Consider the following 23,570-nt stretch of genomic DNA (forward strand, 5'->3'; position numbering starts at 1 on the left):
TGTGTGTGTCTGTGTGTGTGTGTGTTTGTGCCAGCTGGCATGGGTCTGTTCGCAGAACGAGGTGTGGGAGGTTGTTGGACACAATGCGAGACGCGATTGTATTTCCGACGCTGCCAAGAATCTGTCAACTCAGGTACGACGGGAGGCGGTGGTTTTTTTTTGTTTTTTTTTAGGAAATGTGTTGGCTCGCATTCTACTTCCTGTAACAGGATTCTGTCGCATCTCATGTTCCAAAGAAGGAGAACAAAGTCTTTTTAAAAGAAGTTCTGTGGAAAGTCCTACTTTCCAAAGTTAATCTTTCAAACTCTCTAAAAAAATGTGTGAACACGGCGTCTCGCTGGTGCAGCAGCTCTCGTTATTTTTTAGCGCTTTCTTTTCTAACTTGGGATTTATTCCTCTTTTTATTACTGTGACCTTTCTTCTCGTTATGGTTTCATTGTCTGTAATATTTTCTATTTCTTGCATTCCCTTGTGTTTATAATGGTCTTGAGGTTCAACGGGACAGAGACCGTGTGCTCACAGCCACATTTGGTAAAACTGTTTAACTCTGATGTGATAAAAGGCCAATACTACAAAATGTATTCAAAGTATAAACCTTGATAAGACACCTACATTTGGAAGATTTTAACATGAGTTTAGCACCTTCCCCTCATCATCATCATCGTCTTCTTCACATCTTGTGGTTCTCCAGCTCATTCGGACTGGGGGGGAGGGGGCGAGTAAAAATGCAGTAAAATGTTTTCAACAAAGACAACACAATATCAGTCTAAATACATGGACAGATATGTGTTTCCTGTCAGTGTGGGAGGAGGCCTCTAAAGAATGTGCAGATGAACACAGTAAATACTCCATCTCGCCTCCTGATGTAAATTTACCCCAAACTGTGTTTTATTTTAGATTTATTTTGGGCCGACACCTCAATAAATGTCACTTTCACCCCAACGGCATAACCTGCACATGCATTTAAAACAATTAAAGTGACATCTTTAATTTGCATATGAAGTGGACTGCAGTGTCTGGGTGGATGTTCTGACCTGCTGCTTTGTCTAGACACATATTTATTGTCCGCTCTATATATGTGTGTGTGTGTGTGTCTGGTGTGTGTGACAGTCAGAGAGGGAGGAGATAGTTGCTGTTGAGGTGGAGCTAAGTGTGCGTTGGGCTGTGTGTTCATAATAAGAATAATTTGTGCGTTGTCCCTGTGTGTTTGAACACTCGCATGTATGATGATAAATGTTGGTAATATAAACAGAAAGGCGGAGTCACGGCGTCGTCTGTGCGGTGGGTTTTTTCGGATGCAAATCATGCGGTCCCAGCTGTTTCCTACAGGCCAGAGGGTAAAGTGAGGCAGACACAGTCCTCCTCATACGAGTCTGTGAATGTCTGAGTGTGTGTGTGTGTGTGTGTGTGTGTGTGTGTGTGTGTGTTAGGGTCAAGCCCACGGTCATGGACGTCTATCTATGTCACGCGTGGGGGGTTGAGAGTGTGTGCGCATGTGTGTTTTGTGTCTCCTTGTCTAGACTGCGTCTCGCACTCGGTACCGGAGCGATCGACCGAGCAACGTAACGTCTCAGTGTCAGCGTCGCACTACGCTACAGATTTAGCTCGTGACACAACGTGGAGAACGATAACAGAACAACAAATGTACACATCACTGTGTCAGCAACACGTCAGGAAAACCGTCATGAATGTCATGAAAATCTTTAAAGTTGCGCTCATTTGTTTCATTGACAGAGTTCTGGAGTCTGGTCTCATGTACAGCTGACTTCTCCTGCAGTGACTGTAACTGCTAGTTGACTTTGCCACAGTATTTTATTGACGAATTGTTTTATACCTTGTATTACTGTCTATATATATATATATGCATATTTATTTCATTCCTAATTATTCAATGTATTAACTTTTAATGTATCAACTTTTTTATTGTACCCTCGGCACCATTGAAAATGAGGGTCTTATCCCTCAATGTGTCTTCCGAGGCTTAAATAAATATTCAATCAATCAATCAATGACTTTGCATTCCAGTAATTTTCATAGATTTCTGCCACGAAATGCATGAAAATGTAAGAAACAGCCTTTCTGCTCATTTTGCTTAATGGACACACAAACACACACAACCATTACAGTCTTCCTCTTATGGAGGAGTCGAAGTTGTTGACAAATTCAACAATAACGGCAACTGCTCCAAGACGGATCTCACAAGTTGTCAAATAATTCTTAATAATCATTTAAATGTAACTACACAGACACATACACATACACAGACACACACACATTACAGTCTTCCTCTTATGGAGGAGTCGAAGTTGTTGACAAATTCAACAATAACGGCAACCGCTCCAAGACGGATCTCACAAGTTGTCAATGATAATTCTTAATAATCATTTAAATGTTACTACAGTCCACATGTTGATGACAGCCACCCAGCTTCAGTCTGTCAGTCAGTTATTAAACATGTACTTTCAGCAGGAGCGTTGCCAGCAGGTTTGATTACTTGAACGAGTCAATAACAGCCGATTATTGCCTCCCACACACACAGACACACATCCAAATGAAGTGAACGAAATGAAATCTATAAATGCAATCAATACATTGTGTGAGTGTGAAGGTTCAAGACGCAGGGTCACAGTGATCTGACGAGACAGTGTGATGTCTACACAAATAAATGGCTCAACAAAATGAAAATGAGAAGTAAACCGTGGTGAAATATTACTAAATGATACAGATACACAGACGCACACACCCACCACCAGACTCCATTCTTGCGTCAATGAGCCCATCGCTCCCTCCCTCCCCCCCCATCCTGCCTCCTCCTGACCTGACCCCTGACCTCTGCCCTGGCAGAGACCCGAACAGCCTCACCTCACCCCCTCCCTCTGCGCAGATGCAGAGTTTCAGATGCAAAAACCAAACGCACAACCCATCAGCGCACTATGCATTTACATACTTGTATGAATATCTGAATGTTTAACGGAGATGATGTCGCTAAACGTATACGAGTGTAGACAAATCTGTTCGGTGACGTAGAGCTGCTCCTGTGTGTGAGGTGGGGGGGTGGTGGGGGGGTTGTTCAGCTGCAACATGAAACACTAGAAATACACCTTTAAACGTCAGAAGTGACAAACAGATTGAAATAATGACCTGAACGTGATCAGAACTTCCAATGTCCTCCACCTTCTGAGGGCTAAGGAAGGACTATGTTTCAGCTCACATTTGTAAGGAAGTTGTGTTTTCCTGTTACACAACAAAACTGGACTGGCCCTCAGTAGAGCTCAAATCTCCACCAAGGCCCGACAAAGGTTTGTGTGTAATATTGTTCACAATCAAACGAATGGACAAAAGGCACGGACACAACCTCCTCGGTGGCAATTCTGGTTTGGGACAAATTCTTAAGAGACAAGCTGTGTTTTTATAATTGTAGTTTGACCAGATCACAGGGAAGCATCTTCCTGTGGCTGAGCCAAAGTCACAACACATATTATTGAGACAAACATTGACTAACCCAGGCTCTGACCAAATAAGGAAAACAAGTTTGAATGTGTAAGAAGTCCCCATCTAATGTTTTAAGAAGCAAATTGTTGTTTACTCTTGTTTGGACTAGTAGGACTGCTGGAGACGACATCGACAAAAGACACAAAAAACCTTTCAGTCTCACAAAAGCAGTAAATTGTCAGTTGCTTATCTATTCATTACAAGCTTTGCGTCAGTATTTGTCGTGAGAATCACAGAAAACACGACACAAACGATAAATAAATCAAACGTGAACATAGAATGTGTCGCTGCAATGAAGTCTGCAAAGGAGTACACACTAAAACCAGTACAACACACTACAAAACAAACCCCCCCAACCCCAGACTTTGTTTTTCAAAATACGTAAACAGACGACAATTAAAGTATTTAGAAGACCAGACAGAGATGCAGGTTTTTTTCTTCGTTCTCAGACTAATTAAAGAAAAACAAGAGGCGATCTCTTTCACGCTGCCGAGCGCTGCACAGTAGGAATATAACAAGCAAACAGTCATTGCCTTTATTTATAGAGCAGCCTCTCGGTCCTCAGACGGGCTCTGTATGGATTTATTCACAGTGCGAGACAGACATATAGAGCCCACTCTGACTTCAGACTAATTAATGGGACAATATAGGTCCAGCAGACTACAAGGGCCTCAGCTGAACACTGTCTTATATGCAGATCATATGCAGAGAGCACACACACTCGCAAACACACACAACCCCCAGAGTAACAGTGACCTTGACCCCCAGACGCTAATGCTGCATGCATCTACATATGCATGATTTGGGGGGGGGGGTTTTGTTTTCTGTGTACGTGTTATTGGAATAATGAACAGCTGAGAGCGGGATGCCAAATTAACTTTTTGACTCACGGGCTAAGGAGGATGGTAGAAAAACAAAGCCACCTGCCAAGCATTTCTTTTTTTAATTTGCTTGAATAAAATGGTTTTTGTGTCGCGTGAACATTTGTCCCAGTATTTCATTTAGATAATAAGGTATTAGGCTGAATTGAAACTTATTTAAGTACATTTGTCCCAGTATTTCATTTAGATAATAAGGTATTAGGCTGAATTGAAACTTATTTAAGTACATTTGTCCCAGTATTTCATTTAGATAATAAGGTATTAGGCTGAATTGAAACTTATTTAAGTACATTTGTCCCAGTATTTCATTTAGATAATAAGGTATTAGGCTGAATTGAAACTTATTTAAGTACATTTGTCCCAGTATTTCATTTAGATAATAAGGTATTAGGCTGAATTGAAACTCATTTAAGTACATTGATCAGAGGTTCCGTAAATTCCAATTCCAACGCCCAACAGTCCCCTTAAATCCAACCAAGCTGCACCAAATGCACACACGCATTAAAAAATGTCCCTTAAATGTGCCTGATTATTTTTTTCCATCGCCATCCATGAATTATTCTCTGAGAAATCAACAAAACCTTCCCCCACGATGTCAAAGAAAGAGAAAACTCACTCCCGGATCCTTGGGAAAATGTTAAAGCTTCTTTCCTGACTCCGTTACATGTGTGTGTGTGTGTGTGTATGTGTGTGTCCAACTCCAGCAGAGACAGAGGACAGGAGCAAACGCAGAGGAGACTCTCTGGATACCGTTTTATTACACAACTATTTCTGTGCAATCATTAACCCACAAGTGCGGCGAACGGTCTTCGAGGAATTATCCACCAAACGGAAAATATCTACCCACAATTGGCGTCGCTTGGCAGGTGTTAATTTCAGACCCTGGCCGAGACGTGGGATGAAAGGCACGAAGACGTTGGAGAAGCGAGAACCATGGAAGCAGAAGAGGAAATAACACCAGTTATAATTATTTGAAGTTTTTGTCGGTTTGGCATTATGCTCCAAATAGTGTAGTTCCCATGATCCTCTGCTGCCACTGCAAAGCAGGAGAGGCCCAGAAGAGCAGAAGCAAATAAAAAGGTTTTGTTGGAGCAGAAGAGAAAGCACTGCGCCATAGCTGCTCAATCTTTGCATAACCTTAACCGTTAGCAGAATAACAAACTCATTCTTGCCAAAAGTCAAGAGTCGTACCTCATTTCCCTTTGGAAGTTTTTATGTGCACAGGATCATACTGTATTTTCCCTTTGTATTTGATTTTGTGACTCAGTTATTAAAGTTCTTGTGCTGACGGTGGGAACCAGGAGTGTTCCACGTCCATCAAAGCTAAAGGAGAGTGCTCCGGCTCCGAGTCGAGTAACATTTGTCTATGGGGAGAAATGAAAGGAACTTTTTTATTTCTGGAAGCAGGGGCGCTTGAAATAGGTCTTTCCACTCCGCATCGCCGTAATGAAAGAGAGGAAGGAGGGCAAGAGGGCCGAAATCAAGGATGGAAAGAAGGAAACAAAGAGAGCACGTTGCCAGGACAAGTCAAACATCTGGATGTGGAAATCAGGAAACGCTCTTTTGTGCATTATAAGCTGCTGCTGCTGACGTGCCCTTAAGCAGAGTCCTCAACCCACAGCTGCACCAGTGACGAGGGCACTGGACGACTTATTTGGAAGCTGGAAACAAACAGGAAGCAGCTGAGTCGACTCTGTGCGGTTAAATCATTTCTTCATAGACAAATTAGTTTTCTGTTTGTCACACTCAGGGATTAAAGTGAAGTATCAGAACCTGAAATTCTCTACAGACAAAGAACAGCGACCGCAGTTCTTCATTGCTAGTAAAAAGGCAAATGTAGAACAGAAATGCTTGATATACTTTAACAAATCCTCCTCGATTAACACATCGCACACACACACACACACACACGGGGACACACACACACACACACACACACACACACACGGGGACACACACACACACACACACACAAACACACACACACACACACGCGCGCGCAGCTCTGAGACAGCCAGACAGAGAGGTTTACATAATAAGTCTAGGAGGCCAGCCAGAACAGGCTCAATCATTTAATTTCCATGATTCACTGAGAGAGAAAGGCGACGGAAATTTAAAAAAAAAAAGAGAAACGAGAAGCCGTCAATGAGAACGACAAGACGGTGACAAGAAAGACAAACACCTCCTATCAACTGACGGCCATGTTTGAAAATATAGCAGATTCCTTTCTAATTCATATTCTCGTGTATTTCATTTCCTTTCACTTGTCATCAGCCCCAACGTGAGTCAGCGCTGTAGCTTGGGGCCGATACCGATAAAGGGAGTAATACATTTACGACTGTGACATATGGGCCGATGTATTCACAGGTTCCAACCAGTTGCTTTTCAGACTTTTATCAGAGCCTTCATATCAGAGACCCATCATTAAATAAAGTCAGGTAGCCTTGGTGGTGAATAAACTGGGAATTGCCCCATTATCTCACAAACCACAGACAGACACTAGGTAGCCACAGTCTTTAACAAAGCCGAGCGAGTTTAAAATAAGTTTTCATATCGACAAAAGTAAGCACCAACACCGCTGTGAATATCTATTGATTTTTATCAGAAAGTCTGGTTCTAGTTTCAATATCTCACTGATTTAATCAAAAATCACAGTTATATCAAGTGTGAACAACCAAATCATCCACCGATCATAAGTTGACTCCGTCGTATCTTCTGTTCCTCTCTCTGTTCCGGCTGAGCCACAGTGACGCAGCACATTTAAGACAGTCACCTCAGTTAGATGGTTTAAAAATGTTGCTTCTGGTTTCGCCGTTTAAAGTTGATGAGATCAAACACAGAGCCGAGTGGAGTTTGCCTCAGGCTGTGGTTTTTCCATTTCATTTCATGCTGTCATAAGCGGGATCGGTTACGATAAAAAAAAAAAAAAAAAAATGTTCTCTTTCCTGCTTTTCACACTGATTCACGAACATCCTCGGCGTGTGTCACATGGGAGCTGCAGCCTGAGCAGGAAGTGGAGACTTTGTTCTGACTGACACACGACAACGACAAAGTGACACACGTCAATGAGGAAAGACGAGTTTCAGACGCGCGAGTGACTTTCTGTCAAGCTGTTGAACACAGACATGACGGCTGCTGCTGTCGTACACATGTTTAATATGAACCAGGAGTGGAGTGGCGACGTGGTCTCTGAGGAAACACAAGGAACTGGAGGTGACGTGATGTCCGGAGCAGCAGCTAGACATGTCACATGTGGTCAGATAGTGATGTCATGCAACTCGTAGAGACTCAATAGAGCAGGAGCATCAGAGGCTGAAATCCACAACAGATTAATCTCTTCTGGTTTTATCAACAAAACAAACAGGTGCAGTTTCCTCATTTCGGTTTAAATGCTAAACGTCACATTGGTTCTGAAAGTGACTTGTTAAACGGTCACAGTGAAACTTGGCTATCGTCTGGTGTGTTTGTTTTGATTTCACGTATTAACCTAGAAAGGGGACTTTTGTATGACAATCGTAGCTTTCACACATTTTAGGTTCAGACTAAACTGGAAACTCAGAAGGTCGGGACCAGGTACGGGTGATGGCGAAGTCAAATCTCAGTCAGATCAAGAGTGGACGTTCATAACTTCACCTCCGAGCGTAGCCCTGCTCTGTAAACTAACGTAATTCACTCTCTCACCGAGCATTTCTTACATTGGGTGACTGAGAAAATTATAAAACACTTTGACATCCACTATATGAACCATTCGTCATTTTAACCGACAAACAATGGAGGCGTTGTGGGCTTTTGCAAATGTACCAACGCAGCAACATGGATACTCCTTGTCTTCATAACTTGAGTTTCCTAACAATCCATAAAATTCACAGTAGCCATTTTTTCTGATGTATCTATAAACTAAGTTTCATTATCGTCGGTCCACAAACCCGGCGAGTTGTCAGAACCTCTCAATCGAACTCTCTTCCACATTTACAATAATTTAACCTTTTCACCAGTTAACCAACATTTAATACTTCTTCATTATGTGTGTCTATATGTTTTTTTTACTTCATGAAAGAGTGTTGACAGTTTAAGCCAAATGGATTTTATACAGATTCAATAAATCCAAAAAAAAAACCTACAGCAACCTAAGCCGGGAGCTTTTTTCATTCTTGACTAATGTGTCATCGGCTGGGGATTCAGTGTCTTGCTCATGGGTACACAGGTGGTTGCCGGGATCAAACCTGTGGCTTAACGCAGGGCTACAGTTACAGCAGTCTGAGCAGAAAAGACCAACAGGCACATTGTGTCCTTCCTGCTACCAACGCAACAGTCACTTCCTGTCCACTTAGGAACACTCTGACTCGTTTCCCTAGAATTCAATAAACGCCACTACCCTCCAGCTGAACTCACACACACGCACGCACACCTACACACAACACACAGACACACACACACTCGAACGCTGTAGGTAACGTTTATGTTGGCTATAGACACAGACTGGGGAGGTGTTGATGTTAAGACGCCCAGACGTTTAGTAAGAAATGTACAGGGAAACCAGGCTGCTGGTAGGAAATCATTCTTCTGAGCTGATACCAGCAATGACTTCACCATGCACACACACACACACACACACACACGCTCACTCACACACACACGCACACACACACACGTACACACGCCTGCACGGCTAGCCTATGAGTAATGCTGATGTCATGTGCTTTGACTAGCGATGTCTGCCGCTCAGAACAGATGTGTAATACATACGTGTGTGTGTGTGTGTGTGTGTGTGTGTGTAACTGTGTATAAGTGTGCATGTGTCTGCTCTTATATGTCAGTGGGTGTAACAGGTATATGTAACCCTACAATTACAACTCCACAGATCCCGATGAGGGAGGATGTGCAGCAGAGACACTGGGACAGACTATAGATAGTTTGATGTGAGTCAGGATCCTTGCAGCTCCTTTGTCCAGTAAATCTGGATTTCAAAGTTGAATAGCTCAGATGTATATATGCTTTTACTATGTGCGTGAACACAATAATCTTTATACATAACAGGATTAGAAGCAGGAACTGTTTTTTCCCCCAACTCAACCAGAACTCGGCTAACTGAGTAGCTTTATGTGTTGTAGACATGATTTGTACAGGAGAGATGAACAGTAAAGTTACGTGTATGAAGTTTTCAGCGTCTATTTGGAAAAAGATCACTTTAATGGCTGATTAACCCAAACAACCGGACAGTTTTTAAATAATTTGCCTAATTTCTTTCCCTCGTAAAATTTCCATTGGTTGAAGATGGAATTTTTTTGTTGTCCTAATGGAAGTTAACATAAAAATATATATTAAAACGGCCTCTCCACTAAGAAAGTGTCCTGTTTACTAAAATTATGACCCATTGAATTTTGCATTGCGATGCACCCACAGCTCTCTGCCACAGATACTTGAAAACCTGGACAAATGAAACCAAGACTGTCGCCATCATTTCTTTATTGTCTATTTAGATGAACTGACCCTTGAAGGCGGCTCTGCCTTCGTGTGACAACATCTGTTATAAAGCGAGAGCTCATTTCCCAGATGGCTCTTTTGAAGTGGAAGTCTGGGGAACCCCTGCTTATTCTATCAGGTCTGCCTCGTCTTTTGATCACCTCATCTCGGGTGAATAACGTGAGTTTTCCTGTGTTGTACTTTCTTCCTGCGTCTCTTTCATCTTTCCCCCCCCCCCCCACTCCGGTGCACACCATCTCGTACAGATGGAACACCTCGCACGTAACCTTGTTTTTGTTTTTATTTACCGGATACTGCTTCGTTCGTTCCAGAGTCTAAACGCAGGTTTTTCCGTCAACTCCTACTCGGTGTTTCTCTTTCCTTCCCGCAGCGTTCCTCCTCTCTTCTCTCTCTTGGCTTCACTGCCTCGGCACCTTGTTCTTATTTTCCAGAAACATCACTCTCCTATTTCTTCACTCTCCCTCTAGCCTGTTCTCTCCTCTGCAGGTTTATCTGTTTCCCTTCTTGTGTCGTCCAGACTAAACATCACGTCTATTCTCAGACAGAGGAATTGTATGTGTGTGTCTCGATGCATTCTTATCATGTCTTTCTGTTGCAGGTCCAGACGATCTGTATTACACTGACTGATTGTTACCGCTACAACTATTAGCACCGCTACTGTTAGGATTTATGTGGACACGACTTTCTGGAGATGTCGTTTATAGTTTGAGTCTTAATGTTACAGCAGGCAATGTTCCCTTGACTGTGTGGAAACAGTTTGGGGCCAAGTCCTGTTTTAAAATGACAAAGCCTCCATATACAGGCATAGACCGAACTTAAAGATGAATAAGGCATCTCTACTTCCTCCCATTGTACAAAATGAAGCCATAATATCCTTGATATGGGCACCACCATCTTGAAAAGCAGTACAGTATGTTTGGTTTGTACGTGGCCCTGATGACGGCTTCGAAGGAGGCGGACCCTGAATTGGGACTCCGCTTGCGTATATAGGTCAAAACAATAATGGTATTCTCAGTTTTAAAGTGGAAGAATTTGATAATCTTAGATAGAGCGTGGACAAAGGAACCCCTTTGAGAAAAACTGGAACGCCGAATGTGACAATTTCATCTTCTTTAAAGTGGCAGGTCAACACTCAAACAGAGCTAGAGGAAGCCCAGAGGAGACTTCTTCCTTTGCTAAGGCAGCTGAAAATGTTTTCCATGTCACGCGGAAGGTCTAATGCCGTTTTAGCGTTCCGGAATCGAGAGCATCGTGACTGGTGTGGAATAACTGTGTGGTATGAAAAGACAGCGTCTGGACAAAGGGTTTGCCGTGCATCGCGAGTCAGAGGATGGGAGCTGAAACCGACACCATTACAACACTCATCCCCGCTAACCATGTTTTTAACTTCCTCTCTTCTTTTTAAAAGACTGAAAAGTAGCCCGGCTACTCAGGAGCACTTACCCAGAGGCCGTTTGAGCACTTAATTCCTAAATCACTAATGTTCTGCTTTTATTCCTGTCTATAACACATAGTGTAGAAATGGTGGGCTACACAAATCAGCTCGCGGTTCTGGTAATACGCCCGTGGGAACGCTTGTTTTCATTATATATTATTACTTTTTTGGTAATTTTCAAATTCCTTTTTTATGTCCTAGAAGGTTTTTGTTTCAGATTTCAGATTTTTTTTCCCCCCCCTCAGTTGTGTTGCAATGGCAGTAAAGTGTTGGATCTTGACTGTGAGCCAGACCCGTTTTTTTCCAACATCATAAAGCTCCCAGGAGCAAATCTCCATAAAAGCCAGGTTCCAAAATCTGGTGGAAAGCCCCCAAAACAGAGCAGAGAGGAATGACCAAGGAACCGCATGTTCAACCATCAGTATGGGGATGATCTCCAGGTGACCACCACCTTTTGGAAATGTACGACTACATATCATATGTATGGTTCTATATATATTTAAACTGGCCCGTCTAGATATGTAAATCATATCATGTCTTTGTTTTCACAAAAGTCACCTCATATTCTAAACCCTGGTTAAGTCTGTGAGTAGTTGCCTCGTGTCTCTGATCATGAAAAATTAACTCACTATATGGATAGTTTCAAAGTCTTATATTAATGATTCATATTTCAATTATTTACTGATTCATGTTTGATCAATCAAATGTCAAATCATTAAAAAACACTTGATTCGTCCAACACAAATATTCAGTTCAAAGCTGCAACAATAGTTAGACTGAGGGAAAATGTATCAATAATTATTTTAAAGGTTGATTAATTATTAGACATTTTATGAGCATGTATTGAACATCGTTGGGTCTTGGACTGTTGGCTGCATAAAATAATATATTTAAAGTTATCACATTGAGGAAACTATGATGAAAATAATGATTGTAGTCAACTCTTATTGCAACTTCTACCATCAATACAAAAAAGACCTTCAAAAACAATGAATAGAATTGTTCGTCTATGGGAAATTAATGAGTGATTTTTAAGATAGAAATCCAGCTTCTCCAGTTCAAATATTGGCATTTGTTAATCTTGAAAATTTCATATATTTGGGTGTGGGGATGATGATGGAGCAGAACAAGGCAAACACCAACTGTGATTAAGCTTCTGTTGAGCCTTTTCTGCCTTTTTCCCTCCTGGATTGATTAATAAAAAAAATAAGTGACTGACAGATCATAATAAAAGATAAAGTTGCTTGTCTTATTTGAGGATATTTAAGTTTTCTGCTGAACACACACAAACACACACTCATGTATCTGAATTAAGACTTTGCATCAACTTCCATTCATTGTGGACAGCCCAACACAATCCTAACCCTTAAACCTAACATATCCACAATTCACACCTTATAACCACAACCTCACAAATTACATTTTCACCTCATGACAGATGTAGTTATGCTGTAGAAGGTCCTGTGGAGGCTACACAACCCAGTACACACACACACACACACACACACACACGTCACAATATAAGATACTGGTAAGTTGCAGCTCTCCCACGAGCAAGAGAGCTGCTGTAAAATCAATGAATTTCAAAGTTGCTTGTCTTTTATTTTTAAGTGACTGAAGTTGTGTGAGTCAGCCGTGCAGGTGGCCTCTGCTGAGCACACACACACACACACACACACACACACACACACAAACACACACACACACACAAACCCACACAGCCATCTTTATCCAGACTTTGCATTGACTTCCAATTCATTGTGTACAACCTAACATTTCCACGATACCTCACAAATGATAAGTGAGTATGTATCTATGCTGGAGAAGAGGTTACACAAAACCAGCACACACACACACACACACACACCTCACAATAGGAAAATTGCATACACACGCTGGGAATCAAACCCCTAACCCGGGGAGGCTTTAAGTGCCTTGCTTCACCAGGCAACACAACAAATACACAGACACATCAAACTCCTGTATGAATCTACGCAGGGATTTCCCGGACACGACCACACACACACACACAGACACACACACATAGAGAGAGAGGAAAGAGAGAGAGGGGGGGGAGTGAGACGTGTACGCGCACACACGCACGCACTCGCAGGCAGACGGCGAGACAGACGTCTGGCTTTGCTCGACATGACGAAGCGGCGACACAAACCTCCTCTTCCTCCTCCTCTTCCTCACGGGAAACCGAACACTTACCGGCGGCGTAACAATCCACCGTAACCACTACCCCCCCCCCCCCCAACCCCTCCTAACACAACTTCCACGCACTTTTTAAACCGCAGACAAACCGTTAAAAACACACACACACACACACAAAAATCCGCTTCCATTGCGAATAAAGCGGCGAGAAACTCACGTAAAAAACAGGAGTGTGGGGGGGGGAGGTTTTGGGTCAAGTTCAACACCGAAGAAGAAGAAGAAGAAGGAGTGGGGGGAGAGAGGGGAAAGGAGGGGGGGCTTGCCGTCTTTGAGTTGAAAGCTAGCGATTTTTGTTTTTGTTTACGTGTGTTTTTTGTTAAGCTAGCGACGTTTAAAACTAAGAAAGTTACAGTAAATGCTAAAGCTAACAACAACATCTAAGCTAGCTGCCCCCTCCTCCTCCTCCTCTTCCTCCTCCTCCTCTTCCTCCTCCTCTTCCTCCTCCAGGCGCATACATGTCACCCTGCGCCCGGGTGTGACCGCTACACCCCCCCCCCCCCAGAAAACAGAACAGAACAGAACAGAACAGAAAACAAGATGCCGATTCCCTCCCTCCGATCTCCCCAGCACCAGCACCAGCAGAGAGAGAGGAACAGCCCCCGGAACAACAAAGTGCGGCTGGAGCCCGGGGGGGGGCGACCCGCTGAAGTTACTCACTGATCTCCATGCTCTGCAGCGAGGTGAAGCGCTTGCAGTTACAAGTGCACGACGAGACATTGGCGGCGGTGGTGTTGTTGGGAACTCCCATCAAGTTCAACATCTACAGCCGCCGGAGAGCAGCCATCCGCGGGCCGGGGTGCAGCGGGAGAGCAGGGTCGAGAGAACCGGAGAGAGAGAATCCTCCTCCTCCCTTTTCTTCCTCTGCTTTCCAGCCTCCTCCTCCTCCTCCTCCTCCTCCGCTTGCTTGCTTGCTTGCTTCCTCCTCCGCTGCTGCTGCTGCTGCTGCTGCGTCCTCCTCCTCCTCCTCCTCCCGGCGGGTCTCTCTCTCCACCTCCTTCTCCTCCTCCTCCTCTTCCTCCGCAGCCGGTCAGTCAGACAGGCTGTCGCTCTATGTGTGTGTGTCTCTCTCTTCTCTTCTCTCTCTCGCTCTCTCTCTCTCTCTATCAAAGTCTTTACAGTTACTTTCTTGTTCACTACTCGTATAGTTCTGTTACTTTGACTGTTCGGTTCCGTTCGTTATGAACCAGCCTTCGTGTCTCTTTCGTGCCGAGTGACCGGCTCCTCTCTCTCTCTCTCTCTCTCTCTCTCTCTCTCTCTCTCTCTCTCTCTCTCTCTCTCTCTGTCTACTCCTGTCTGCTCCTCTCTCTCTCTCTCTCTCTCTCTCTCTCTCTCTCTCTCTCTCTCTCTGTCTTTCTCTCTCTCTCTGTCTGTCTGTCTGTCTGTCTGTCTGTCTGTCTGTCTGTCTGTCTGTCTGTCTGTCTGTCTGTCTGTCTGTCTGTCTCTTTCCTCCCTCTCTCTCTCTCTCTCTCTCTCTCTCTCTCTCTCTGTCTGTCTGTCTGTCTGTCTGTCTGTCTGTCTGTCTGTCTGTCTGTCTGTCTGTCTGTCTGTCTGTCTGTCTGTCTGTCTGTCTCTCTGTCTACTCCTGTCTGTCTGTCTGTCTGTCTGTCTGTCTGTCTGTCTGTCTGTCTGTCTGTCTGTCTGTCTGTCTGTCTCTCTTTCTCTCTCTCGCTCTCCCCCTCTCTCTGTCTACTCCTGTCTGTCTGTCTCTCTCTCTCTCTCTCTCTCTGTCTGCTCCTCTCTCTCTCTCTCTCTCTCTCTCTCTCTCTCTCTCTCTCTCTCTCTCTCTCTCTCTCTCTCTCTGTGTCTCAAGGGATTTCTCGGTCTATCTCCATCTATCTCTGTCTGCTCCTCTCTCTCTCTCTCTCTCTCTCTCTGTCTGCTCCTCTGTCTCTCTCTCTCCTCTTCCTCTTTCTCTTTCTTTCTATCTCTCTCTCCTCTCCCTCTTTCTCTTTCTTTCTATCTCTCTCTGTGTGTCTGCTCCCCCCTCTCTCTCTCTCTCTCTCTCTCTCTCTCTGTCTACTCCTGTCTGCTCCTCTCTCTCTCTCTTTCTCTCTCTCCCTATCTCTCTCTCTGTCTGCTCCTCTCTCTCTCCCTCTCTCTCTATGTCTCCAGGGATTTCTCAGTGTCTCTCTCCCTCTTTCTTGATGACACTGTCTGTGTCTGTCTCTCACTTTCAATTTCCACTTGCTTTAATAGAACATCAGAGTCTGCCACTGCATTTAACACACACAACCCCACTCACACAGAGACACACACACACAAATACATAAAAAGAAAAGCCTTTTAACCATTGAACTTATTTTAATTAACGCAGGTACCTCAGACGGCTTTTGAAGACCTCAAACAAAGAAAATTATTTCATCGTCGATTAAATTATACATTTTATTGAAAATTATACTTAATACAATTTTCCCTTTGTCTGTCTTTTTTTAATAAACCTTAATAATTTCATTTTTCTGTACAGAAGAAACAATAATCCTTATCATCATCTATAAATCCAATATGTCACAGGGCTGAATAAGGTGCAACATCCTCTGTTCTCAGCCCTCCGTCCCTCTCCAGGGATAGACAGAGGTGCAATAGATGGAAAACTACATCTGAATAAATGAATGAAATGAATAAGTGCGATAGAACGTACAAGGGATATTCACCATCTAGTTCTATGTTCTATAATGTGACAGTTTAGCTAAAGCACTTGAAGACGCTAAGTAAATTGTGCAGAACAAGGGTTATTTGCCATATTTTCCGATATTGTAAAATACGATATTTACATTACAAGTTTTTACCATAATGGTATATTATGAGAAGAAGAAGAAGAAGAATTATGTATTATCTTATGACCTCAGATTCGTAAGATGTTTTGCCGTGTTTTTTGGGGTCCCTAACATAGACTTTAAATAAAGATGGAAGACATCAGAATCAGAAGTATTTTATTTTATTGCCAAGTACGTTTACACATACAAGGAATTTGCTCTGGTTAATGGTGCGTACAATGAACATAGAAACATAAAAACGCAATAAATCCAACATACATAGGAGAGCAATAAAAAATAGGAAACCAGTATATATTTACTCACTGTATACTTCTTATTTACTCACTTTTTACCAATATTTATACAAAGTAACATTTATTTTGACATAATCATTTCTGAATAAAAATATATAAAAGCCGAGGTACACACAGGTCCCACCAATACATCGTCTCAGCTGTTGAGCATGAGGTTTTAACCGCCCCCTTGCAGCCAGCCACCAGGGGGCGATCAAGATGGTTTGGCTTCACTTTTAGAGAGCCATTACGTCATCCTTTTTTGTTGACTAACGTAGCATCAGGACCAGATAAAATAACACATTTTTGCTTTGAGTCATTCGGTATTTTGTAAAAAAAAAACCACACAATGGGATTTTATTGTGACGAGTTGATGACGCTGAGAGATAAACGATCGTCTTGAATCATCACCGAGCCCTAAAATCATCTTTAATAATCCTGTGGATGTGAAATCTGCTTTTCTTTCCATCCTATGTGGAAAGTGCAGCCGTGTACTGGCCCAAACTAAATCTAGATTTATAAACCTCTGAACACACAATGAGTTAACCTTCGCTGTCCGACCCTTCTACTAAAATTCAACACTTTCTGCCGCAGCTGCACGATGAAAACCCTCCACTAGACTTCAGCTGCTTTATTCACATGTATTCTGTAGCCTTCGCGGATAAAAGGTCAAAACGGTGGTGATTTGAACTTGAACACTGCGGCTGAATGTCCTGTGACAGAACATGAAAACACTGAATATTGTAATGTTACTCAAAAAGGTATCGACAAAATGTAAGCGACCGTTTCTCATTAACACTTACACATGCAGGCTGAACCTCATTAAGAAGGCAACACACCTGTTTGCAACAAATTTCCATATAACCTGAAAATATTCATCCCAAAAGGGCTGTGAAAGCAGAATCAAAATGTTAAATATCAGTGTCCTTGAGTGTGTGTGTGTGTGGGTGTGTGTGTCTGCAGTGGATCGACGTGTGTGTGTGTGTCTGCAGTGGATCAACAGAGCCAGACAGCATTGCGTCACCTCCATGATTGACAGACCCCGGGGACCAATGAGGCGGGACTGAAGCAGCGTGTCTCATCTGAGTCAACTTTGTAATTAGGTCTCTGCTGAAGTTTTATAGCTGCATGTTAAAGTGGTTTTATTGGCCAGCTGGACTCACATGAGATCTAATCACACGGATAAAGAGAAATATACACACTGTCCACATTCATTGCTCAGAGTTTACAGGAAATTAAACTTGTTTCCTTTTGAGAGGAAAAAGAGAGATTACAATATGAAGAAAACATAAATGGCAGGTCGTAATGACGGACTCAAACTTTTGACCATTTATAGCCAGAACTGCTTTTTTTTTGGTGGATGTCATTTAAGGGTCAGGTCAACCACGCTGGAAAATACTTGATCCTTATGATTTTTTATGAATATAGAATTCATTTTAAAACATGTTCAATTTCGAGATCTTCAAAGGCACATCAAAGCCTCACCAAATAAAACATGATGCACCTTTTTCTGTGAACACCAACTGCAACTGAACATTTCCAAGTTCGAATATGATAACGTACAAACAGTTATTTTCTTCTTTATCTGTGGTGTTACCTTCCTTTACTTTTGATAAATGAGCTGGTTAACATGGGCCCCGGCACAGTGGTGCAGTGGTTAGCACTGTCGCCTCCCCTCGAGAATCTAGAGGGATCGAAACCTGTGGAGTTTGAATGTTCGGTTAATTGCAGACTGGACAAAGTGAGTGAATTTGATTGTGACTGGTTGTTTTTGCTCCTCAAAGAATAAACAGTATAAATGTTGGATGGAGGGTTTCATGGTGGCTTCACACACCAGTGTAAACCAGTGTGTACAGCCTCTGCTGCTCCCTGCTGGACTCCAACAGTACTGCCATCAGGCCTGTGTAGAAACTCGACCAAGTGGTGGACAGACATCCACCTCCCCTCGTTCTGTTGTCATCAGGAACTGGATCAAGTGCAGTGAGATACTGGATTATCGTTCAACAGAGAGAGTTTGAAAATGCTCTCATACTTATCTCCTGGAGCTCTGGAGAATAAACTTTTGGGGAAACTTTTCCCTTTGCTTTTGAGAGTTAAGTGAGCAGACAGTTCTTGGGAAGAGTCTTCTATCACATCTATTATGACCCATTTACAAATGAATGCTGTTGCTGCTGCTGTTACTAAACTTAATAGCTAGCTCAGGCCTATGCTTTTTGGGGATTTATGCAGCGCTAAACTCCCAAACTATATCATCTAACACAGAACAAAGGCGCACACATGCAAAGAAGTTCTACTTTAGCTGGATCTAAAAAAAAAACGTACTGTTGGAAAAGTCAGACAAAATAGCTGCACACAGTGCTGATATTCAAAGAAAATCCATTTTAATAAAGCAACATTTCAATCTAACGGAGATATTTGTCAAACTTGACAAATACAACCTCAGTGGCATTCACTCCTTCCATAACACAGTGAAATGCCCGAGGTGTTACTAACAAACTAAAGAACTTCAGCTCGATGTGTATCTCAGTGGAAGAAAGATACAACCGGGATGTGAGGCTGTCACGTTGTCATTAAAAGTGCCTGAGAACCGTCAGTCTAATATGTCAGAATTCAACCTTCCTCATTGAAGCTACATCCAGACTGTACATATGTGTTTGATAACAGCTCTGGATGAGTTTTAATCCGGGTCAATAGTAACAATCCTTAGAGTTCAAACCACATGACCACTCTTGTAAAATGGGCCCGCCCATCCAGACGCCAGGGTGCAGCCTCCGAACTCTTCTCCGCCACCATCTCAAGGAAAAACTCGGACACTCATCGGTAAAGACGTCAACTTGGAAAGATGACGGAATTTGACAGCTTGTGCTGAAAATTGCTGTCGCCAGTGTCAATGTGCTACAAACCCAAAAAAAAAATCCTGATTTCAACAGTGGAATGTATACGTCACCCGGACTCCACCCAAGAATGTTCTGGGTATTTTCCTGTGAGCGAGTCTGACTCCAACAATCTCCTGCTGCTCTCTTCATATCAAAAATAGCAACCCCAGAAAAAGGAGTTTTCAGAACCAAGGCATTACCTGGAGTTTATGCCTGGAAAGTGCTCCACACTGTTTGTTTACATGTGTGGTTTGTGATGTAGTGAAACCACAAAGGTAGAGCCGTCTGTATGAGGCCTTGGCGCAGGCAGCCGGGTGACACACTGATAGTCAAGCTGTGAGTCAGTTTACCGTCTAAATGGGCTGAGTCACCATCACGGACACCCAGGTGTGGTCATTCTTTGTCTCCCTCCCTCTCCATCCCTCTCTCTCTCTCCGTCAGTCTCTCTCATCCCCTCTTTATCGCACCCTTCCTTTGTAAGACTGAAGTGGGTGAATCACTAGGCCGGCTCTTTCCCTGCCCGTCTGGCTCTCTTTCAGAATGAGTGTATCTATTTATCACTGTCTTTTCTGGTGCTCAGACTGAAATTGCAGTGTATTAGGAGAAGGGGCTGCACCGGTGGAGGAGGAGGTGGAGTAGGTGGAGGAGGGGTGGCTGTTGTTTCAAGGGACTGGTGAGAAGAGGAAACACAATCCACGAAGGTCAGTTTGAGTAATAGCTCCTCGGGAGGTTGGGAGGTTTATCATGATGCCAAAACCGCACACACCAGTTAATTCACCACCTGGTGCTCAATCCAACCACACCAGCGTCTTTCTCTAATCTAAACCCAGTGCAGCCGAAACACAACCTTAAAAAACGTCTCATAATGCTGCAACTACCACAGTGGAACTATTTCTTCTGATGGAAATCAATGAGAAACCCAATGAAAATGTTACTGATCTTTTCATTTGGCTTATTGACATGTTTTGGCAAATGACAGATTCCTTCCATTTATGATTCTCAAATTCAACCAAAGTTTACATAAAGACGAACACTTGAACAAACATCAGTACAATAAGAACTACATAAAATAGACTTATACTGCAGCCGGCCAACAGGGGGCAATCCAGATGTTTTGGCCTCACTTTTGGGGAGCTGTCGTGTCGTCCATCTTTATTTACAGTCGAACCCAGATCCTTCGTCCTTCTTACCGCTGCACCACTAGTCCCTTGTCGGATGTCTCATTATGTTTATAGAAAATCGTCTTAACATATTTAATTATGTGTAAATCAGAAATGATTTTTTTCCTCCGAGTCAGAGCAAACATACATAAAACAGGAATTGTCAACTGAGGACCAATGTTTGCCTGAACAATATTGAAACATTATTTTCGCTGTAGTGAAAGAGGTAAACACATCCTGACTCGCTCTTCAAATAATTGGTGACTCGTTAAATATTTAACACAATTTACTCATCACGCAACAAGGGTCCCCTGGCAGTGAGTCAAACCATGAACGGCCACCAGGGCGCCCCCACCCATCTTCTCCTGGTGGCTGCTACTAATAACGGATTTAATAGCTCCATTATACAGAATTCAAGTGTCCCATCAAGACTTGACAGTGGGACAGTGAGCTAACGTGAACAATGCCACGACCCAGAAAATAAAAGCAGCTAAATGCAAATCAGCGATAACCAATTTTAATATTCACACCCGAGTTCTTCCTGCTGTGACAAAATGTATTCCTGTGAAAATAAAATAATTGTTGGACTTATGTTGTCCTTTTCATTTGTATGGTTGTACCACCACGTTTTTTATTTGAAAATGTATCAACTCCGTTACAGATACGACTCCAAAGTTATTCTTTAAAGCAGCTGGTCACCTTTTCTTTTGAAAACTCCAGGGCTCGTAGCCTTCGCTGATTCGTCACACTCTTTTCATATGAGATAATATAAGAAACATTGGGCATTAGCCTCAGCTATCACTGTAAAATGCAAGTGTTTGGATGTAGCCTAAAGCAAATTTTCAAAGACAATGCTACTGTTGCTCCCAGCGCCGTCCTTCATCCTCCATCAGGTCTCGCCGTGTCATCAAATTTCATTGACCTATTCCAGGTTTCTGTGATTCTTTCTCCTTTCCTCTCCTCCCTTTTCTGCATCTTCTCCTTCTTGCCCCCCCACACACACATACAAACACACACACACACAAACACACACACACACTCTGCATCTCCTCATCCAAATCCTTCACTTTGTAATTTTCTCTCCACTTATCCTTCTGCCTCATGCCGTCTTTTTCACTTCAATTCAATTTGCCATGCATTATTAGTGAGGGAGACGGATGCATGATTGCCAAAACAGGAATAATTTATTTTTGCATCTCTCTCTCTCTCTCTCTCTCTCTCTCTCTCTCTCTCTCTCTCTCTCTCTCTCTCTCTCTCTAACTCTCTGTCAGTCTTTGTCTCTCGACCCAGGTGTGTGGCAACTGCGTCTTATGCCTGTATTCGGGTTAATAGCCGTCAGAGTCTTAGCCGGTGGCCAATCCCGTTGCAGGTGGGATTAAACAGGGATTAAGCGTGTTTCTCTGTGAAAGCAGACAGACAGACTAGCACTAATCTGACTTTAGCCTTGTACCAAAAAAATGGCAGGCTTGTGCAATCCCACTCTTCCGCAGCTGCTTTTTGTGTACAGTGTGTGGGTGCGTGTTCATCGCTCTGGCTCGCTTCCACCTTCATGGGAACCAAATGTCGTTGAAGAGCAGAAACGTGAGGGAAGAAGAAAACTCCTCACGTCTACAGGGGTTCGTTCAGCTGCAGGGTTTGGTGTTAAGACCACAGTCGGGATTAGAGCTCAGGTATCAGGGTTTACCGTCACGGCTAAAATGCTTAACATGACTTTTAATCACCAGCAGTGTTTCAAAGCACGGCAAACGTTTCCCCAAACACGATCAAAGAGAAGTTTCTGTAGAGGTTCTCAACAGCAGGAAAGAAAACTGATTGTTTACAGTGATTAAATATTTCAAGCTTGTTTCAGTCCAGACCAGTGGCGGCCAGGATTAAAAAAAAAAGAAAGGTTAGCAACAATTTCCAAAAATTGCAAACAGTAAATACTGCTTGAACGCTATAAACCCGCAAAGCCGTTGCAGGATTTGACATGTTTCTCAACGCGTGATGGGGCCTGACACGTAACCACGGCAACCACCAATCACAGGTTCATACTCGGGACACGCGGCATAGTCCACTGTCGTGCTAACGTGGCACGCTATCCGTCCATGCAGCGCTAAAGGAAATAAACTCCACAACCAGATGCAGGAGTGCTTCTAGGGACTTTGAGGGCTCCATACAAAAGGGAACTGGGGGGGGGGTAGGGGGGCTACATCGAACCAAACCGCCCTGATTGGCTGGTTCATGTGCTTACGCTTGAAACCATGTAAATAAAACACTGCATATACAGATGGACGACATGACAGCTTCCCAAAACTGAAGCCAAAGTTTATTGATGGCCCCCTGGTGGCTGGCTGCAGTATGGTTCATAAAACCTTCCTCAGCTATGTTCGCCAACGGGACATTGACAAAACTAAAAAGTAAAAATACTCTTTGAAATATGGTGTCTGTAATATTAGTTGTTCATGTTTATGTTGTGTTAGGTGTCCACTGGCTCTATAAAAAAAAGGTTAAACATCATGATTGACAGCTGCATGGCGGGAGAGTGGGAGGGAGTGGACACACGTCATCCATCTTTCTTTGCAGTCTATGTGGGAAAAGTTTAGTATTTCTCAACTTCTACCACATGCAATGTTACCACAATGCAATTCCTCCATCGCATGATGTCACCTCATTCAAAGTGGATGAGCTGCATTTCCATTTAGGCTTCCAACACATATGCGTGTTTGAAGACCCACCTGGTTTCTCAGTTTGGCCACCACCACTTGTGTTTCAAGCAGGTGACGAGACAGGAAGTTGGACTAGTCTGCAGATTGTCAGTCTTAATCACAGTTCACGTCCTGTTTTCAGTCATCTCACCTTCCCCGAATTCCTATCGCAGCTGTGACCTTGTGCACGTCTGGTACAAGTTGTGCTCGCACTAAGTTTTGCTGCAGCAGGATTCTCAGCAAGTTTGTGTTAAAATAAAGTGGGAATTGAATGCTATAAGGAAACACCAGA

General features: G+C 43.1%; 1 protein-coding gene across 1 annotated transcript in view; it reads right to left on the reverse strand.

Moving 5' to 3' along the window:
• The window catches only part of pmepa1 (prostate transmembrane protein, androgen induced 1), a 37,219-nt gene extending 22,830 nt beyond the window's left edge, over positions 1-14,389 (reverse strand). The window contains exon 1 of the mRNA XM_061069728.1: positions 14,167-14,389. Within this exon, the coding sequence (XP_060925711.1) occupies positions 14,167-14,269 (103 nt within the window). The 5' untranslated portion in view covers positions 14,270-14,389. The remainder of the gene's footprint in view (positions 1-14,166) is intronic.
• Between the last annotated feature and the right edge of the window lie 9,181 nt (positions 14,390-23,570).

The sequence above is a fragment of the Limanda limanda genome, chromosome 4 (genome assembly GCF_963576545.1).
Source record: "Limanda limanda chromosome 4, fLimLim1.1, whole genome shotgun sequence".
Classification (NCBI taxonomy): Eukaryota; Metazoa; Chordata; class Actinopteri; order Pleuronectiformes; family Pleuronectidae; genus Limanda; species Limanda limanda.